Source organism: Solanum stenotomum, chromosome 5 (assembly GCF_019186545.1).
Source record: "Solanum stenotomum isolate F172 chromosome 5, ASM1918654v1, whole genome shotgun sequence".
Lineage (NCBI taxonomy): Eukaryota > Viridiplantae > Streptophyta > Magnoliopsida > Solanales > Solanaceae > Solanum > Solanum stenotomum.
Window position 1 is genome coordinate 3574040 of NC_064286.1, and position 18500 is coordinate 3592539.

The following is an 18500-nucleotide window of genomic DNA, read 5'->3' on the forward strand; positions in this document are numbered from 1 at the left end:
CTTATATCGAATCCTTTAAAAATAGATTATTAATTTGCACAGATTAATATTTTTGAAGAATTAATAATTTAAAAGATTCGACTTACGAGTGAAATTGTATTTTTAAAATATTGATCAAGTAGCATAGTAGCCTGTAGATAAGAGTTTGATTCATCGTTAGTATTGCTAGATATTTATGAAAACTATAATGATTCTACATCAACCATAATTTTCAACTTCTTGTTAAAGCTCAATAAGAACGGAAAATAAACATATAAAAAGGTCAATATTTTAAAATAAAAATACTTGATATCGGGTTCAGCTAAATTCAATATTTTTTTTTAATTAATTCACAAAATATTTAACATAGATTGTGGTTTTCAGGAGTATTAACATCGACTAGACATCCAATTATGAACATAAAATGATTGTACTCCACCATAAACTTTATCCATTAGCCAGCATAAAAATCTTATGTCATAATTGATTAAATAGAAGTGATAAGTATTTTATTTTATTTTTATTAAATTTTTTGAATTTGAGCTCAGTTGGATATATAATTGCCTTTGTTAAAAAAAAATTTACTCTATCATATGAAGTTTTTCGACGCAATTGAAATTTAATCAGATTATAAAAAAAGTTCATGTGATGTAACCTTAAAAAGAGTAAAATAATAGTACGTTTATATGCAAACAATCATTTAATCCAAGTTAGTCAAACACAATATCCAGTATTGATAATATTTAAACCTCTACTTATCCAAACAATCATTTGATTCAAACTATCAAATACAGTAATTATCAATATGGGTTCGTTGTGGTGGGATAATTAAAATCCTTTTATTCGTGATTAGAGATTTCGAGTTTAAATTTTAAGAATGAAAAAAAAATATTATGTTGGGGGTAGCGACTCCCAAATGAACCCTTTAACACACCATTCAAATTTATCGAGTTTTAATATAAATATCAGACACCGGATATTATTATTTTTTAAGTACTTAGGCAGTGGAAGATCACGATGGCTTTTAAATAAGCCGGAATTTAATTTAATCAAAGGGATTAGTTTAATTTCAGATGAGTCACAGAGTAATTATCATTTTCTAAAACCCTTTTTGGGCTCTAATAAAAAATGTGCAAAGTTTAAATCATTACTGTCACAAAGTGGAAATTAGTTATAATGATTGCTAGAAAAAAAATCATTAGATTGATAAAACTTAGAAGGAATTTAATTATATCTAAAAGTATTAAACTTACGAAAAAATGGTTTTCTAATAATCATATATAAAACAAATTTAGTAGAAGAACCTAAAGATTTAACAAAATTCGATCAACTCTATTCACTGAACTCAAAATAAAAGAGTTTTCATTATATAATAGAAGAATTCATTATTTTCTCCACAATTATATGCTAAACACGTTAAAATACATTGTTCAACTTTCCGAACGTATCGAGACATGTGTACCACAAAACGAGTCATAGCAACATGTATATAATAAGTAAAATATTGAATATCAAATTGACTTTAGACATAACTCAACATCAAAAATTAGTTCAATAAGAAAATCGAACAGCCTGAGTCATATTAAGAGTCAACTAAATTACTTCTTCCATCTATGATTTGGGAGTCTTCTTTTATCACTCCCGCATGCCCAATACACTATCTGATATTGAATATGTGCATGTTCAAATACTGTTTGATATTAAATACGTGAATAATTTAAACTTTATATATTTAATTTTGTGTTGAACTCTTTTTATATTAAACTTTATATATGTTGAGTCAAAAAAGTCCAAACATTAGAAGTAGCAATGTCAATAATTTAATGTCTTGATCCAAACATTAGAATGCTGAAGGGCTAAGATCGGATAAGAACAGATAAAGTTATCCAACATGATTTGATAAATTTAGTAAATAATACAAAAATGGAATAATATTTTGTGTAAAATGAAAGGAAAAAAAAACACAAAGGTTCCACTAAATTTGGAATGCAGAAGTTGTCTGCAAATTTAATTTGTTTGTTTTATTTTGATTTGATTCAAAAAAATTTAATCTTTTTTTATTTTAAATATATTATGTAAAAAAAGTTAAATAATTATTAAAATATTTTTTTAAAAAAAAAACAGACAAATTAAAACGAAGGAAGCGATTAGTAAACATTTGACTAGAAAGTCGGGTTTAGTCGGCCATGAATGCCCTTTTTTGGACCCCAACACTCACCATTGTTTTAGAGATGTATTTTGTCGTGGAACGGATAAAATTCTTTTATTTAAATTAAAAAAATTAAATTTAAGCTTTTGGAATGATAATGAAAATATTTAATTTTAATCTTAATAAATTTATATAGTATAAATATAAATTATATCAAAAAAAATATTAAACAAATGAAAAATAATCGATAAAATTTAATTTTGATCGTTGTGAAGTTTAATTAATTAGATATATTTATCTTTAATTACTTGAGATGTTCATTACTTTTGATCTTTTTACTTACAAATATTCATGATTTTTTAGAATTAATAATTATTTCATTATTTAATTATTGACGTGTTACGTTAAATGTGCATTGATATTTTATATTTAAAAGCAATGCACTTCTTGAAATAGTATATAACATATTATTTACATAAAGAAATCAAAAAAATACATTTTATTAATTAATTGAAGATTAAATGTGTCGAGTCATATATCATAAGAGTCAAATTATAATTTACCAATTACTAAGAGATAAAAAACGATTGATATAAATGTGTAGATTAACTTAGACATCATTGCTGTTAATATAAACAAAGATAATTTCAGAGTTTGGCTTTGTAATAGCCACTCATCTTGTGATTCCATATTGCGCTAACCTTCCTTGTTTGGAAAAATTACTAAAATATTCAATTTAAGACTTTAATTTACATAATGTTAATTTACTCTTTTTATTTATAACATTATCATTTTAATTACAAACCTGACAACTTAATAAATATATATATCTTTATACGATTTTTTTACCTATTTTTTTAGCTTAGTGGGTTGATTTTATGTGTTTCATAATTTATTATTTTTATTTTTTTGATTTTCAATCACAACTATAATTGGTTACATTATTTTTGCCTCTTTTTTTTCTCTTTCTTAATACAATTACACTTCTATTTTATTTTTTTCTCTTCAATTACGTTTTTTTTTACTTTTAGAATAATATAATGATAAAAAAATATATGATATAGAATGGTATAAACTTCTTGTTTTTCTTGATTTTATTCAAGTGCAAAATTGGTATATATATGGTGGTAAAATTATGAAATAGAATAGTATAAACATGTTGTTTTTCTTGGTATAAGTTATCTGCAGAATAATATATATATATATATATATAGCGGAAATTAGGATATGGAATGGCATAAACATGTTTTTTTGGATATAATTTTTTTAATATTGTATACATTATGGTGATAATTTGGTGTACATTACAATTTTTGACGTACCATATTTACTTTGGAATTCTCAATGAGAATTATAGTTGAATATGATTTTTTTACTTAAAGATCCTATTTTTTAGGATGCACGTTTCTTTCTCTCATTTTTTTGGTTGATTTTTTCAATTATAGTGCTGATTTTTTGGGGGAGAATTTATTGCCTAATTAATAGGTTATTTGATACAATTACTCTTGAATTTATTCTTCTCTCTCCATTTTCGTTTCAATTCTTTTATAAAAAAAATACCAATTTAAGTTCCATTATATAAGTACCAATATATGCAAAGTAATAAAAAAAAAACATTTGCATACCCTAATAATAACCATTTGCATACCACAATAATTATTTATGCATACTAATTTGTATATGAATAATAGAATTATTTTAGGTAATATTGTAAAAAAGGAAAATATGAAATCTTATTATGGTGTCAATTGATGTACAATATGCTTTCAATATATATTTTTTTATTTGTAAATACAATCTTACTAGTATATAATTTGATTCTTTAAAACAGTATACATTGTGGTATAGAACTTGAAATTACACTAAAACTATATGACACTATTCACGAATAACATTAAAAATTTTATAATATAAAAAATGTACCATATAATAATACTAACATTTGTACTATATAATATACCAACAATTATTGAATTCTACCCCATTTCAAAATTGTACCATATAATACACCAACAATTATTGAATTCTACCTCATATAATATACCAATTTAGTTGATATTTCGTGCCTTTTTTTTTTAAATGACATTTAATACCACAAGGAAAACAAACATAAATAATAGAACTAATTACATCATATGATTAAATATGATTCTAAAAAAAAATGTTTAATAAACAACCAATAAAATTCAAATCCACTAATAACATTCAATTAGATTATGAAGAAAAAGTGTTATAAAAAAAAATTAAAAGAAAAAGTGTTATAAAAAAAAATTAACTCAACAATGCCAATCCTCATATGAATATTTGGTACAAGTTTTGGTATTTGATTTTTTTTTCTTAAAATGATATTTGCGTCACATATCACTCCTTCAATCTTGAAATTCACAGACCTTCCTGCAATACATTTCAAATTTTTTTTTTATTAAAGAACCTACTTAACAACCGTTATAACAATCAAATTTGAAATACACAATCATATTTATTTTACATCACCAAAAAAAAGTTATATACAAAATGGTGTATAATATGGTTAAAAATTGGTGTCCACTTCATTATTCTTATAATGAAATTCGAACACCAACTTATGACCAACTATATATATATAACATTGATTTATGAAGATTGATAAAGTTGAACATGATTATATGTTACAATCCAACGGTGCATAACACCATGATTATATGATTAAGGTGTTCATTATGATGACAATTTGATGTACATTTCAATCTAATAGATAATGTATGATATACACCAAACATTTACACCACACCACAAACTAACCAAAAGTAACTAATTTATTTATATAATAGATTTAATTAAACAATCAACTAAATGCATAATACCATCATATAATATCTATTTTTTAAAATTTACACATTAATTATAGTGTACTTGAATGGTGTACATTATGGTGTATAATTTAATATGATAAATAATACATATTTTAAACCAATATTACACCATGATCTTACCAAGAATTTTATCAAATTATTTTGGATAACCAAATTAATTAAAAAGTGAGTACATTACTATTTAACATTGATTTCCATATTAATATTGTCATTAAACAGAGGTAAATTTATAGAATTCGAGTTATATTAGGTGTTAATTTTGGTTTTGATTATATTTGCAATCCTACAATTCATAATACCATAATCTACAAACCATACGAAATGTTCGTTTTAATAATTATACAAATAACATTAGTGCCATAAATGATTCATCAAAATCAATTTACAAATAATAAAATTTTCATGATTAACCACAACAAAAAAGCCTTAAAAGAGATTTTTCAGCCAATGAAACATTTGTTTTTTTTTTGAAAAATCAAACTATATAATCTTACAAAAATAAATCGGAAGTAATTTTAAAAAAATGATACATACCGGTGATATCTTATATTTGTCGAGCTGAATTAAAACGGACACGTTCTTGCTTTCAACCATTGAAACGACCTTAAACAGGAGATAAATACTTTGTTTTTGGTTACAATACGTTGCTTTGAGATATGAGAGAGAAATATTAAGTAATGAATATTTATGGAAGGTAACTGAATTGGAGTAAATTAAGGAATTAATATGTTATTTAATATTGAATGATGCGTTGCTTCTTTTTTTTTTTTACCATTTTTTTAAATTTATTTTTATTTTGTTTTATTTTGTAAAGATTATATTGCTATGTTGGTGTAAAGTCAAACTATTGTTATATAGAGGTTATTTAGGTGCTTAAATTGTATATTTAAGTTTTTTATCCCCTTGTTTTAATTTAACATAATCTTATTTTGTTTACGAGTTTAAGTAAGCAAAATTGAAAGAAGTAAAGACGAGAGCATATGACTTCCCTAAAATATTTAACCTACCAATATGTTGGATAAGAAAAATCTTTGATGGGAACACTTTCTTCTGAATAGAACACTACACGATGTAAAATTGAATTAATCAGTCTCCAATATACACATTGAACACCGAATATGAAAAACCAAAAAACAAAGTCCTAAGATCCCATTGTATATAGGACCAATTGTCTCTTAAATCATTTTCAGAGTTGAATTAAATGTTCAAAGGGACACTTACTTTACAATATGACTAGTGTAAGAACTAACTTTAGAGCAAAAAACAAAGATTTGAAAAGCTATTTTTGAGAAATAAAATGTTCCACGTTGATACTGAACGATTCTATTACTCGATCACATATGCTTTTTGATTAAATACTTCAATTATTTATTTTTTTGTATTTATTTCACACAAAAAAATAAACAAAGGATGCTCTTTTGTTTTCTTTAAGTCCATCGATTTTCTAATTTATTTATTTTTTGAAAAACCATAAAATCCGTCGTTTTATCCATCGATTTTATCATAAGATTTTGAGCATTTTTTTAGTAGTGTAGAAAGAAGAAGAAGAAGATAAGATGCATTTTGGGAAAAAATATCATGAATTTAACCAACAATTCATTTTCAAGTAAAGGTATATGCAATAACGTATCAAATATAATGTTAAGAAAAAAGTAAGTATCATACTTAATATACCGAGAGACCTCTTTGTTATGTTTATATATGTGTAACACAGTCGATTTTTTATGTCATGTTATATTATATATTTTCTATAAAATGAAGTTATGATTTTTCATTAAGAAGTTCAAAATATGAAGAACCAAATATAAGAAGAAATTGAAGGGAGTTCAACATCTACTATATATATAAAAACAATTCAAAAATTTAATCATGTATATATAAGGAAAAATTAGCTAAATACACAACTTATTTTACTATATTCTCTAAATTTTTCTACCATTTGAAATTTTTTACAAAAATCCCTACTTTATGTGATGTATTAGTCGGATACATCACTTTATGCGATGTATTGATCGGATACATCACTTTACGCGATGTATTGGTAGGATACATCATTTTACGCGATGTACTGGAACGTTGAGTGATGCATCCAAAACCGAGACGCGATGTATCAGAACGTTGAGGGGTTATCCGAAATCGGGACATTTTGGGATGTATCCAGATTCCATCAAATTTAAGGAATTTTTGTAATTTGGAAACGAGTAAGATGTAATTAATTAGCTCTTAACACTATCTGATTTGTGTAAAATCTACATATATGTATATAAACAATGTAATTTTCTGTCAAACTCCCTTAGCTCTACCTCACTTTACTCATACTCTATAAATATTAACATTTCACTAAGTTATAACCAAAATATATTGAAATAAATAATATTGTTATAAAGAGATTTAACTGTACGTAACGTTGAAGAAAGTAAGGGTGGTGGCATATGCCTTTCATAATAAAGAATCCAATTATATGCAATAATATTGTTATAAAGAGATTTGATTGTATGTAACGATGAAGAAAGTAAGGATGGTAGCATATATCTTTCGTAATAAAAAACCCAATTATATGCAAGTCCTATATATAAAAACATCCTCGTATATAACTAGTGTAAGAACTAATTTTAGAGCAAAAAACAAAGATTTGAAAAGCTATTTTTGAGAACTAAAATGTTCCACGTTGATACTGAACAATTCTATTACTCAATCACATATGCTTTTTGATTAAATACTTCAATTATTTTTTTGTATTTATTTCACACAAAAAAATAAACAAAGGATGCTCTTCGATTTTCTTTAAGTCCGTCGATTTTCTAATTTATTTATTAATTTTTGAAAAACCATAAAATCCGTCGTTTTATCCATCGATTTTTATCATAAGATTTTAAGCATTGTTTTAGTAGTGTAGAAAGAAGAAGAAGAAGATATGATGCATTTTGGGGAAAAAATATCATGAATTTAACCAACAATTCATTTTCAAGTAAAGACATATACAACGTATAAAATATATTGTTAAGAAAAAAAGTAAGTATCATATATAATATACCGACAGACCTCTTTGTCATGTTTATATATGTGTAACACAGTCGATTTTTTATGTTATGTTATATTATATATTTTCTAAAAGACGAAGTCAGGATTTTTCATTAAGAAGTTCAAAATATGAAGAACTGAGTATACGAAGATATTGAAGGGGGTTTCAACATCTATTATATATATATATATAAAATTAAAAAATTCAATCATGTATATATAAACAATGTAATATTCTGCCGAACTCCCTTAACTCTACCTGACTTTACTCCTACTCTAAATAATAACATTTCACTAACTTATAACCAAAATATATCGATATAAATAGTATTGTTATAAAAAAATTTGACTGTACGTAACATTGAAGGAAGTAAGGATGGTAGTATATACCTTTCATAATAAAGAACCTAATTATATGCAAGTCCTATATATAAAAAGATCCTCATATATATATGGGACCATTTGTCTCATAAATCATTTTCATAGTTGAATTAAATATTGAAAGGGGGTTGATAAAGACGTATCAAAAGGACACTTGCATTACAATACAATTAATAGTTCTTTATTGTATGAGCTAAATTGGAATAGACAACAAGATTTGCATATATAAACCTATTTTGAGAAGTAAAATGTTCCACGTTGAGTAGTACGAACATGCTCCGTCGCCAATGACGATAGCATAAATTGAGACGAATGGTGTATGTAATGTATATATGGTGCAGAGTTTCAATTAATGTGAAAATTCTTTTACATAGAAGATTTACAATGCCATATGTATATATAAAATTCAATTAACCAACTTGACTACTAAAGAATGCGATATGACAAATGAGAGGTACTATTCATTTCTTAATCAAAAATCAATTTTGAATCTTGAATATAAAAAAAGTCATTGTAATAAAAACACTTCCTTTAAATGAGTTCTATGCAATACGAAATCATCTAATTAATCAGACCTCACCTCTATACAGATATGAGACACTGAGTGATCAAAAACTAAACGAATGATAAGGAGCCACGACAGGATAAAACCTTTGTTAGGTTTTATATTTGACTTACAAAAGCTGTTGGCTATTTCCTCAACACGTGTGTGTTATTTATTTTCTTTCTTTTGTGCCAATTATTGTCCTCCTAGATGGTCCACATTTGTGTTGTTGCATTTGCTGCCCAAGATGATGACTATTCTATATATGTTAGTTTGAATGAATAGAGACATTAGCTAGAAATCGTCTAGTTCACGTATTAGTTATGTATAAAGTCACATGATGTATCGTTATTATATTTGTCTACTTAGCATAATTAGGATACTTTATATACGAAATTTGAAATATTAGAAATTATTTGATTCACATACTGATTATATTAAAAGTCAGATGATATAGCATTATGATATATAGTTGCGTACTTGGTATAATTAAGATGTTTACAGATTATGGTGACTAGTTTGAATGAATAGAGACATTAGCTAGTAATTGTCCGGTTTACGTACTAATTATGTATAAGTCACATAATGTATCGTAATGATATTTGCCTACTTGAAATAATAAGGATTTTTTACAAAAGAGGCATAAAATATTAATTCACATATTAATTATATTAAAAGTTAGCATTATAACACTTGCCTACTTGGTATAATTAGGATTTTTACAAAAAAATAATATATATATATATATGGGGCTGCCCCACCTTACTCTTCAATCAAATTAGAACCCCTAACATTTATCTCTTTTTTTTTCTTAATAAAGATGACATCTTAAAATAAAGTGAAAAATATTGTCTTAGTTGACTTGAGCAATCTCCATCATCTATATTGTTTGATTTTATTTTTTTTTATTATGATTTCGTTATTTGAAAAAGTCTTATTTTTATCGATATCATCTTTTATTATAATACTATTTGAATTTGAGAAATTTAATTGAGTCAACCAATCAACTAACCGATGATAATGTGATAATTTTCGTAATTCCTAATTCTTAAGGTAATTTTAACTATAATCGAAAGTTGAAGAAAAAATCTACTTTGTTTATTTCACCTATTTCACATCATTATTATAACTTCGTTAATAATAAGGGTAAATAAGATAACTTTTTTTTTTCTAATGATTAAAATAGTTATTTGTTGTATCTTTGTCAAATTGGTGAAAGAGACATAGACAGGGAAATAAAAGTAAAGAATTTCCAACACGGCTTAAACTCTTTTTTTCTATGTAATTCAGGTGACAAAATATCCTTATTTTGAGACTTTTTATAGAAAAAAACAGTTCTTTATGAAGGAATTGAAACATAGTTAATTAAGATTGATAAAAATAATTATTTCTTAATCAAAAGATTTCGATTAGAGCTATTGAAATGAGAAAATTCGAATGGAAAATAATTCTTCTTTTAAGTAACTTTTACATGATATTTGGGGATGTATTTGGTATGACGAAAATGGTTTTTTATATAATAAATCAAATTTTGGTATTTGTTTGCTAGAAATTTTTATAAGTAAAGTATTTTTCATCAAATAGGAAAAATAAAATAAGTTTCAATTTTTTTTTCATGTAATATTTTTGTCATATATATATATTTTTAAAATAGTTATTTTACAAAAATAAAACAAAAAATATTATCAAGTATTTCATTTTCAGTCATTTTAGCTGGACATTTTAATCAATTATTTCCTTTTCTAATAATGGCCCACCAATAATATTAAAAAGGTGTGTTCCCTTTCAAAGTCCAAGTCATTTCTTCATATATCTTCTATTATTTTTTCCCATTTTTTTTTGAATAGACATTCCATACTTTGATTTGTCACTAAGATTTCATACCCAACGACATCTTGATAAAGATTTGTTACTCAAAATTTTTAACATCATTTTTCGACTCCGACTGATTTATTTACATCACGTAGGTAAAATTCTATAAAAGAAAATGCTCTCTTTTAAAAAAAATCATTGTTAAAATTCAGATGAATTCAATTCACATGATAAGAAAAGGCTAATTGTAAGTTCGGTGACAAAATTAATAAAGTGTGACATGTCTACTAGTGTAAATTTACATTTTAGAAAATAAAAAATAATCTAATATAGAGCACTTTAACTTTTTTAAATAGGTTTAATTGAGCATCAATCAAGTTAGTAATTTATCCTACCCGATTCAATCTTTTTAAGCCATGGTATTCATATTAGGTTGACCTATTTCAATTATTTTCCATCGTATATTTATGATTTTTTTAAATATAAAGTAATGCTAATAAAACATTGATTTAATTAAACATAACGGCAATTTGACAAGGACAAATATTCTTTTTGATTATTCTACATTCATTCAATATTCTTTTTGACTACTCTACATTCATTCTCATGTAGCAGTACTAGTTGGTGTTGTTAGAAAAAGATAGGGATATGAATTAGAATTTAATTTTAATGGATTAAAATGAATCGAATTGATAAATTGGATAGAGTGTTTGATCGCTTAAATTTTAAAACACAATTAATCAACATATTAACTTATTGATTATGATAAATTGAACATGATTTTACTTTTTTTTTTTTTTTTTTATGTAGCATCTCAACGTGACATAATGATAAAGAAATTCAAGAACCAAATTTCCTTTTCTTTTTTTTTTATAAAGATTAAGATAATTGATTGTAACTTTTATTTCCATTTTGACAGTACCCTATTTTAACTTTTATATAGGAAGGATCTCGAGCCCATCTTTGTTCCCACCTAGGCCTTAACACTTGGCAAGCCATGATTGAACTCCAAAAAAAAATTCTCTATAAATAGCAAAACACTCCTTGTAGCCAAGTGTACACTTCTTCACATATATTTCTTTACTACCTCACCCCCCACCCCCTACCCCCCACCCCCACACACAAAAAAAAATAACTTTTCAAGAACCAAATCTCTTTAATTTCCACAAAATTTCACCATGGTGGTCTTGTCTAGGCAAGTAGTTAATGAACAATTAATCAAGAATTACAAATCCCCTTCATCATTTTTCCCTTGTAATATTCCACTAATTGATATTTCAAAACCAGAAAGCAAGAATCAACTTGTTAAAGCTTGTGAAGAATTTGGTTTCTTTAAAGTTGTAAATCATGGTGTCCCTATGGAATTTATTACAAAACTTGAATTAGAAGCAATAAAATTCTTTTCATCTCCTATGTCTCAAAAAGAAAAAACAGGACCCCTTGACCCTTTTGGCTATGGAAATATGAAAATTGGACCTAATGGTGATGTTGGTTGGGTTGAATACATTCTTTTGTCAACAAATTCTGAGTTCAATTACCAAAAATTTGCATCTATTTTGGGTGTCAATCCAAAAGATATAAGGTAAGATTTTATACAAATAAGTTTACTTCTTTCTTTTTATTTTTGTTGAGTCAGAATTTAAATACTATGAATTCTTCATTCTAGGATGACTAATTAGAGTAGGGCCCGTTAAGGTGTAACATACTCTTTTTGGTTCAAATTCGAAACTTTTAATTTGGGGGGGTATATTCTAGTCACTCCTCGGCGGTGGAGTTATAGTATGAGGGGGAATCATGATATTTAGTTTATGAGTTTTGAACCACGATTCTTTTTACTTATTGAGTTTTGAAAATATTATTTGTATATATTAAATGAATTTTTAACACAAGTATAAAGTTTGACCATCATTGTGGGATCCACGCATGCGAGTAGAGCTCGTTAAGTGGTAAACTTATCTTTCATCTAGTTTTTTTCATTTTCATTCAAACTCGAAATCTTTAGTTATAAGAGGGAAATATTCCAAGTATTACATCAGGGAGTGAACCTATAGGATGATCAGTTGAGTATCCTTCGCCACGAAATTATATACAATATATATATAAGTCAAATATTACATGTTATACATATGTATATATATACGAAATCTTGAACACCCTTGATAAAATTTCTGACTTCTGTTCGAAATTTCTTCTCATTTTTTGTTTTCTTATCTTATTGTAGAGATGCTGTGAATGATTATGTATTAGCAATGAAGAAAATGGCTTGTGAGATTCTTGAAATGTTAGCAGAGGGATTAAAAATTCATCCAAAGAATGTATTTAGTAAGCTTTTAATGGATGAAAAAAGTGATTCACTCTTTAGGCTAAATCATTACCCTCCATGTCCTGATGAATTTCAAGAATATAATGGAAGAAATTTAATTGGATTTGGTGAACATACTGATCCACAAATTATTTCTTTATTAAGATCCAATAACACTTCTGGACTTCAAATTTCACTTGTTGATGGCCATTGGATTTCTGTCCCACCTGATCAAAATTCATTCTTCATCAATGTTGGTGATTCATTGCAGGTATAATGCTCTATTTCCGATACTCGCTTTATAGCCTGACTAATTCGAATTCATATCGTATAATAATAAATAGATAGACATCTTAACTTGGTCTCAACTGATAATTAAACAGTACTTCAACTTTTGAGGATGCATATTTAAATACCTCAACTCGTTTACATTCTGTCAGTTAAATATTTTCATTTTAACATCTCTAAAATTTATGTATCATATCAGCATTATGTGTCCAGACATATAGTAAGGACGAATTGAGGTGTCTAGATGTGCATTATCAAGATTGAAATGTGTAGAAGCCGATTGAGACCAAATTAAATTAAGCTATCTATGTATTATGTTGTCTTTTTATAAAAATAAATAAATAGTGGAAGCTTCTATCTTTTTTCGATGTCTGATACCTGTTTTGGAATCCTAACTAGTTCAGATTCCACATTGCATAAGGTTCATTAAAAGGGACAACACTCCTTGTTAGAATTTTTTTTTAGTTCTTAATATTCGAATATGAAATATCTGACTAAACAAATCTTTACCTATCTTATCATAAATTTTGGTGGGGTCTTGTAGTTTTTATTTTCCTTGTATTTTTTCACTCATTGCATAGTTGTTGGGGGGTGAAGATATTAGAAAGATAGACATGATTTATCCTAGGTTTGATTGTGTCTTTTTCATTAGATTTTTTGTACTCCAAATTAATGCCATGGGGGTTTTGGTTTGGGGGTGGGGGGTGGGGGGGGATTAATAGAAATATCGAAATATCCTCCCTTGCTAATATTGAGAGTACAAAAGAGTGGAAAAAACTTACACACTATATCGTATTTTGACATGTTATATCAAGTAACCTGCATTCTTTTAAAGGTACTACTAACACTTATTACAACAAAAACAATATGGAAAGAATATACCATGTTAAAGAAGTACATACCACAGTAACACTTGTTATGAATTAATTACTAGTAATCAAATATCATACCAAATATCAAAATATTACACTAGACAATTTTATTATTGTAGTGTAAATTTTAGTAATGGGAGTTAATTTTTTTTTTTTTTTTTGCAGGTGATGACAAATGGGAGGTTTAAGAGTGTAAAACATAGAGTTTTGGCCAATAGTGTAAAATCAAGACTCTCAATGATTTATTTTGGAGGGCCACCATTGAGTGAAAAGATAGCACCATTGTCATCACTATTAATAAAAGGGGATCAAGACAGCTTGTACAAAGAATTTACATGGTTTGAGTACAAAAATTCAGCATATAAATCTAGATTGGCTGATAATAGGTTGGTCCTATTTGAGAAAGTATTATAGCCTCATCATCATCATCACTATAATGATTTTTTGTTTTTTTGTTCGTGAAGTTCCGTTACGAGTTCGAGCAGTGAAAACAATTATTAATATGTTTGTATTAAGATAGATTGTTTATATCACATCTCTTAAAGTGTGATTCTTTCTCGAATCTTGCTAACATGAAATGTTTTATGTATCAAGTTATCTTCTTTTTCTTCTTTATTATATTCTTTGTAATTGCTTATATCTTGTTAATAATACAAGTTCAAAGTCATCTTTAATACCAATGTCATTTATTCTTGAAAAGTGCCACTTGTTTTCTTTGAAATATCAAATTTCCAAAAAATGTATAATTTAGGTACATATCAAATCTATTAAATTAAAAATAGCCGATGAATATATAATATATGTATAATTTATTTATAATGTGTGTATAATTTTGTATAATGTATAACCATGTATATTAGTTGGTGAATAATCTATGTATACAAATTAAGAAAAAGTAAACAATAAATTTGCTTAATTATTTATACCAAGATTCCTAAATACTTCATTCATTCGTTTTTACTTATCAAGTATATTAAAAATTAGCATATGAATCTAGATTGGCTAAAAATAGTTTTATCCATCATCAAAGGATGTGGTGCATTAGATGGGGCTATTCCTCCTTTAATTAAGGTTTTCAGATTCAAGCCCTTGATAAGAAAAATGAAGAAGCTTTGATAGGGAGCGATACCCTCAAATAAGGCCTTATCCATCACGATTCAAATTAATCAAATTTCAATGTAGATAACAAGTATCAGGTGATAAAGAAAAAAGAAAACACAATATTTGAGAAAGTAGTATAGCCTCATCATCATAATGATATTTGATTTTGTTTTCTTTTGTAAAGTGACCCCACACCCTCTAAGCAAGTATGGGTTGTCAAGATTCTTAAATATGGGCTTAAACATACTTCATTGGATTTCCCATAAATAGGAATATTTATTTCTTTTCATCATAATCTTTTGTGATTACATGTCTGGTTAATAACACAAGTTCAAAGTCTTCCTAATTAGTCATTACCAATATCATTTATTCTTGAAAGTGCCAATTATGTTCTTGAAATCTCAATTTCCAAAAAAATGTAAGATCTTATTAAGACAGAGTCAGAATTTTTAGTTAACAAATATTAAATCATACTATAAATATTGAATTTAGAATAAATTAATAAAAACACTTCTTATTTTTTTGGAATGAGTAATCTTTTAAATGCTATATCAAAATTAAAAATATCACTTATTTAGAAACGGAGGAGTACTAGTTCATTGGATTTCTCATGGATTGAAAAATGTAAAATTTTCTTCATAGTCATCATTACCAATTTCATTTATTCTTGAAAGTGCCAATTATGTTCTTGAAATCCCAATTTTCCAAAAAATATATACAAATTCATGATTACACCAATCTACTCCCTCTGTTCATATTTACTTATCCATTTTTTATTTGGTATACATATTTTAAAAAAAAATTAACACAGTAAGTTTATTATTTTATCCCTATTAATTGATAAATTTCAAAATCAATTTGCTCATTAAAGAGGTCTACGTTTTTTGAAAACAGTAACTCTCTAAATAGATTAAGACCATAATAAAAAAAAATTATTGTCTTTTCTTGATTTGTCAAATATAACAAATAAAAAGTTAAAATTGAACAAATAAAAAGAGACAAAGGGAGTAATAAATATCTTTACATACATTATTATCACTCAATTATTAGATCAAGCTAATGATGTCATAGTGCCATGCACTCTTCAACATTGAAGCATTATGGAGTTGTAAGTGCCTAGTTAAGTCAGTTCAAAAATATTTTAATATGATATGATAATATTTTTTAAAACTAAATTCACATCATTAGGATTATTTTTTGTATCCGACTAGTAAAAAAATGTTAAAACTCCTCGTAATTAAAATTTTTGACTCCATTTTTGTTCTTAAAGTTCTCTTGAGGTATCAACGAATAAGAAATACATCATACAATGTAATCCCCTTTTTATTTTTCACAAATAGGAAGTTCTGAATCCAATTTGGATATTATAGAGGATAATCAGATATAACACGAAATATCTCTACCTATTCCTTTTAGTCGATCCTATGGTCAATCATCATACCACGAGAAGTAGAAAGAACTACAATCCTCATTGCACTTAAAACTCACAAAACTCATAGATTATTATAATAATTCCGTAAACCATGTCATCCAATTGTTTAAAATTCATAGATTATTATAATAATTCTCGATGTTTTCGATAAAACCCTCTCATAGAAGTAGGAGAGCAAGGGGCATGGGAGACAAATAATGGAGCCCATAGGCCCAATACGTACGTAATTGGGCCTGGAGAGGTGACATGCTGATGTTATGTACGTTTTAAAAGATGGAGAGCACATAATTTTGAAAATTAATTAAAATACAGGAAATATACTATTCTTTATTAGAGTTAAGTGAAGAAACAAAAAATAAAACCAAAAAAAAAAAGAATTAACCAAAATAATACTTATATATAAAATACGTGTTTAATCATATATCATCAATGTATAATTTATGTATATCAAATGAGAAATGTAAACAGTGAATCCGCGATCCAACTATTTATAAAAACATGTTTCACCAATTTGACTTGAGTCATTTCAAATTAAACTATGCACTAAGAACAAGGGATAATTGATCACGCATGTAGCTATTGCCTTGGATTATGACTTATTTCTTCATACCAAATTCGATCTGAATGGTTAACGTAATAGATAAGGTTTCAAAAATTATCTGAATCATTTATAAGAGATAAAGAACCAAAAAAAACAAAATGAAACAAACGTTTAAAGGCAATCCAATTATTCAAAAAAAGAAAAGAAAAAGAAGGATAATGCTACCTTAAATTTGGCAAATGTTGGGATAGTAGGTAGCAGGATTTGATATTTGACCAAACCAATAAGTACATATAGTCCTTTCCGGTTGAAAATAGCCTAAGGAGGTTGTCTACGAAATTTGAAGTTTTGAACAAGAATTGCAATCGAAAATTGTTAAAAAAAAAAAAAAACTTATTATGTAGCTAGCAATGTGTTCTATACTTTATAATACAAGACATGTACATTTTTAAACAATATTATACATTTTCATAAAAGGTGATTCATTGTTCATATAAGTATATAAATATTATATATTGATGTATAAGGGTGTATATTGGCTAATTGATTGATAAGACTTAAAGAGGAATGAATGGTCACCAAAGAACAATCCAATAAAGAAAGAGACAATATCTAGCTAGTATGAGGCAAAAACCTATATTTAGGAGCTGGCTAATTTGTCCTGTGCTGCTACCTTAAACATAACATATGTTGGAGATATATAGTAGGTAGAAAGTTTTAATATTTGACAACCTACCACTTCTTAATTTTTAGCCAAAATTGCTTCTCAATTCTTAGTTAGCACTTAGACCTAACTCAATGTAACAATTTGCTCACGAGAAAAAGGTTGTTCAAGTTCATAACAAATCATAATTTCATTCACCTATAGCTAATTTAGGACTCTAACCCACTCTAACATTCTCCATTCACGATATGAAATGTGGAGTGTGAACAATATAATATGAGAATCCAAACATAAAAGGATTTGACTCTGATTCAATGTAAAAATATGATACATGATGCTAACTCAACAATGAAAGTTAGCTCATGAGGGGAGGATTGGTCAGATCCATACACACATACCATTAATTCATTTTTCAATCTATGTGGGACTCTGACCTACTCTAAAACCTCCTTTCACGCCCAACGCTAACTGGCGTATGGACAATATAACATGTGGACCAATTAGAAATGAGTTTGACTCTGATATCATGTAAAGATATGATACTTGGATCTAACTCAACCTC

At 26.6% G+C, this 18500-nt stretch overlaps 1 protein-coding gene across 1 annotated transcript; it reads left to right on the plus strand.

The window, feature by feature from the left end:
- Positions 1–11848: 11848 nt before the first annotated feature.
- LOC125865803 (gibberellin 2-beta-dioxygenase 1-like) lies at positions 11849–14751 on the plus strand. Its single transcript, XM_049546053.1, has 3 exons — positions 11849–12320; positions 12960–13311; positions 14366–14751. The coding sequence occupies exons 1-3, from the start codon at positions 11917–11919 to the stop codon at positions 14612–14614; spliced, it is 1005 nt and encodes a 334-aa protein (XP_049402010.1). The 5' UTR covers positions 11849–11916; the 3' UTR covers positions 14615–14751.
- The last annotated feature ends 3749 nt before the right edge of the window (positions 14752–18500 follow it).

Coding starts and splice junctions, on each gene's coding strand:
- LOC125865803 (XM_049546053.1), top strand. CDS start 11,917: ATGGTGGTCTTGTCTAGGCAAGTAGTTAATGAACAATTAATCAAGAAT. Junction 12,321..12,959: donor GTCAATCCAAAAGATATAAG/GTAAGATTTTAT, acceptor ATCTTATTGTAG/AGATGCTGTGAATGATTATG. Junction 13,312..14,365: donor ATGTTGGTGATTCATTGCAG/GTATAATGCTCT, acceptor TTTTTTTTGCAG/GTGATGACAAATGGGAGGTT.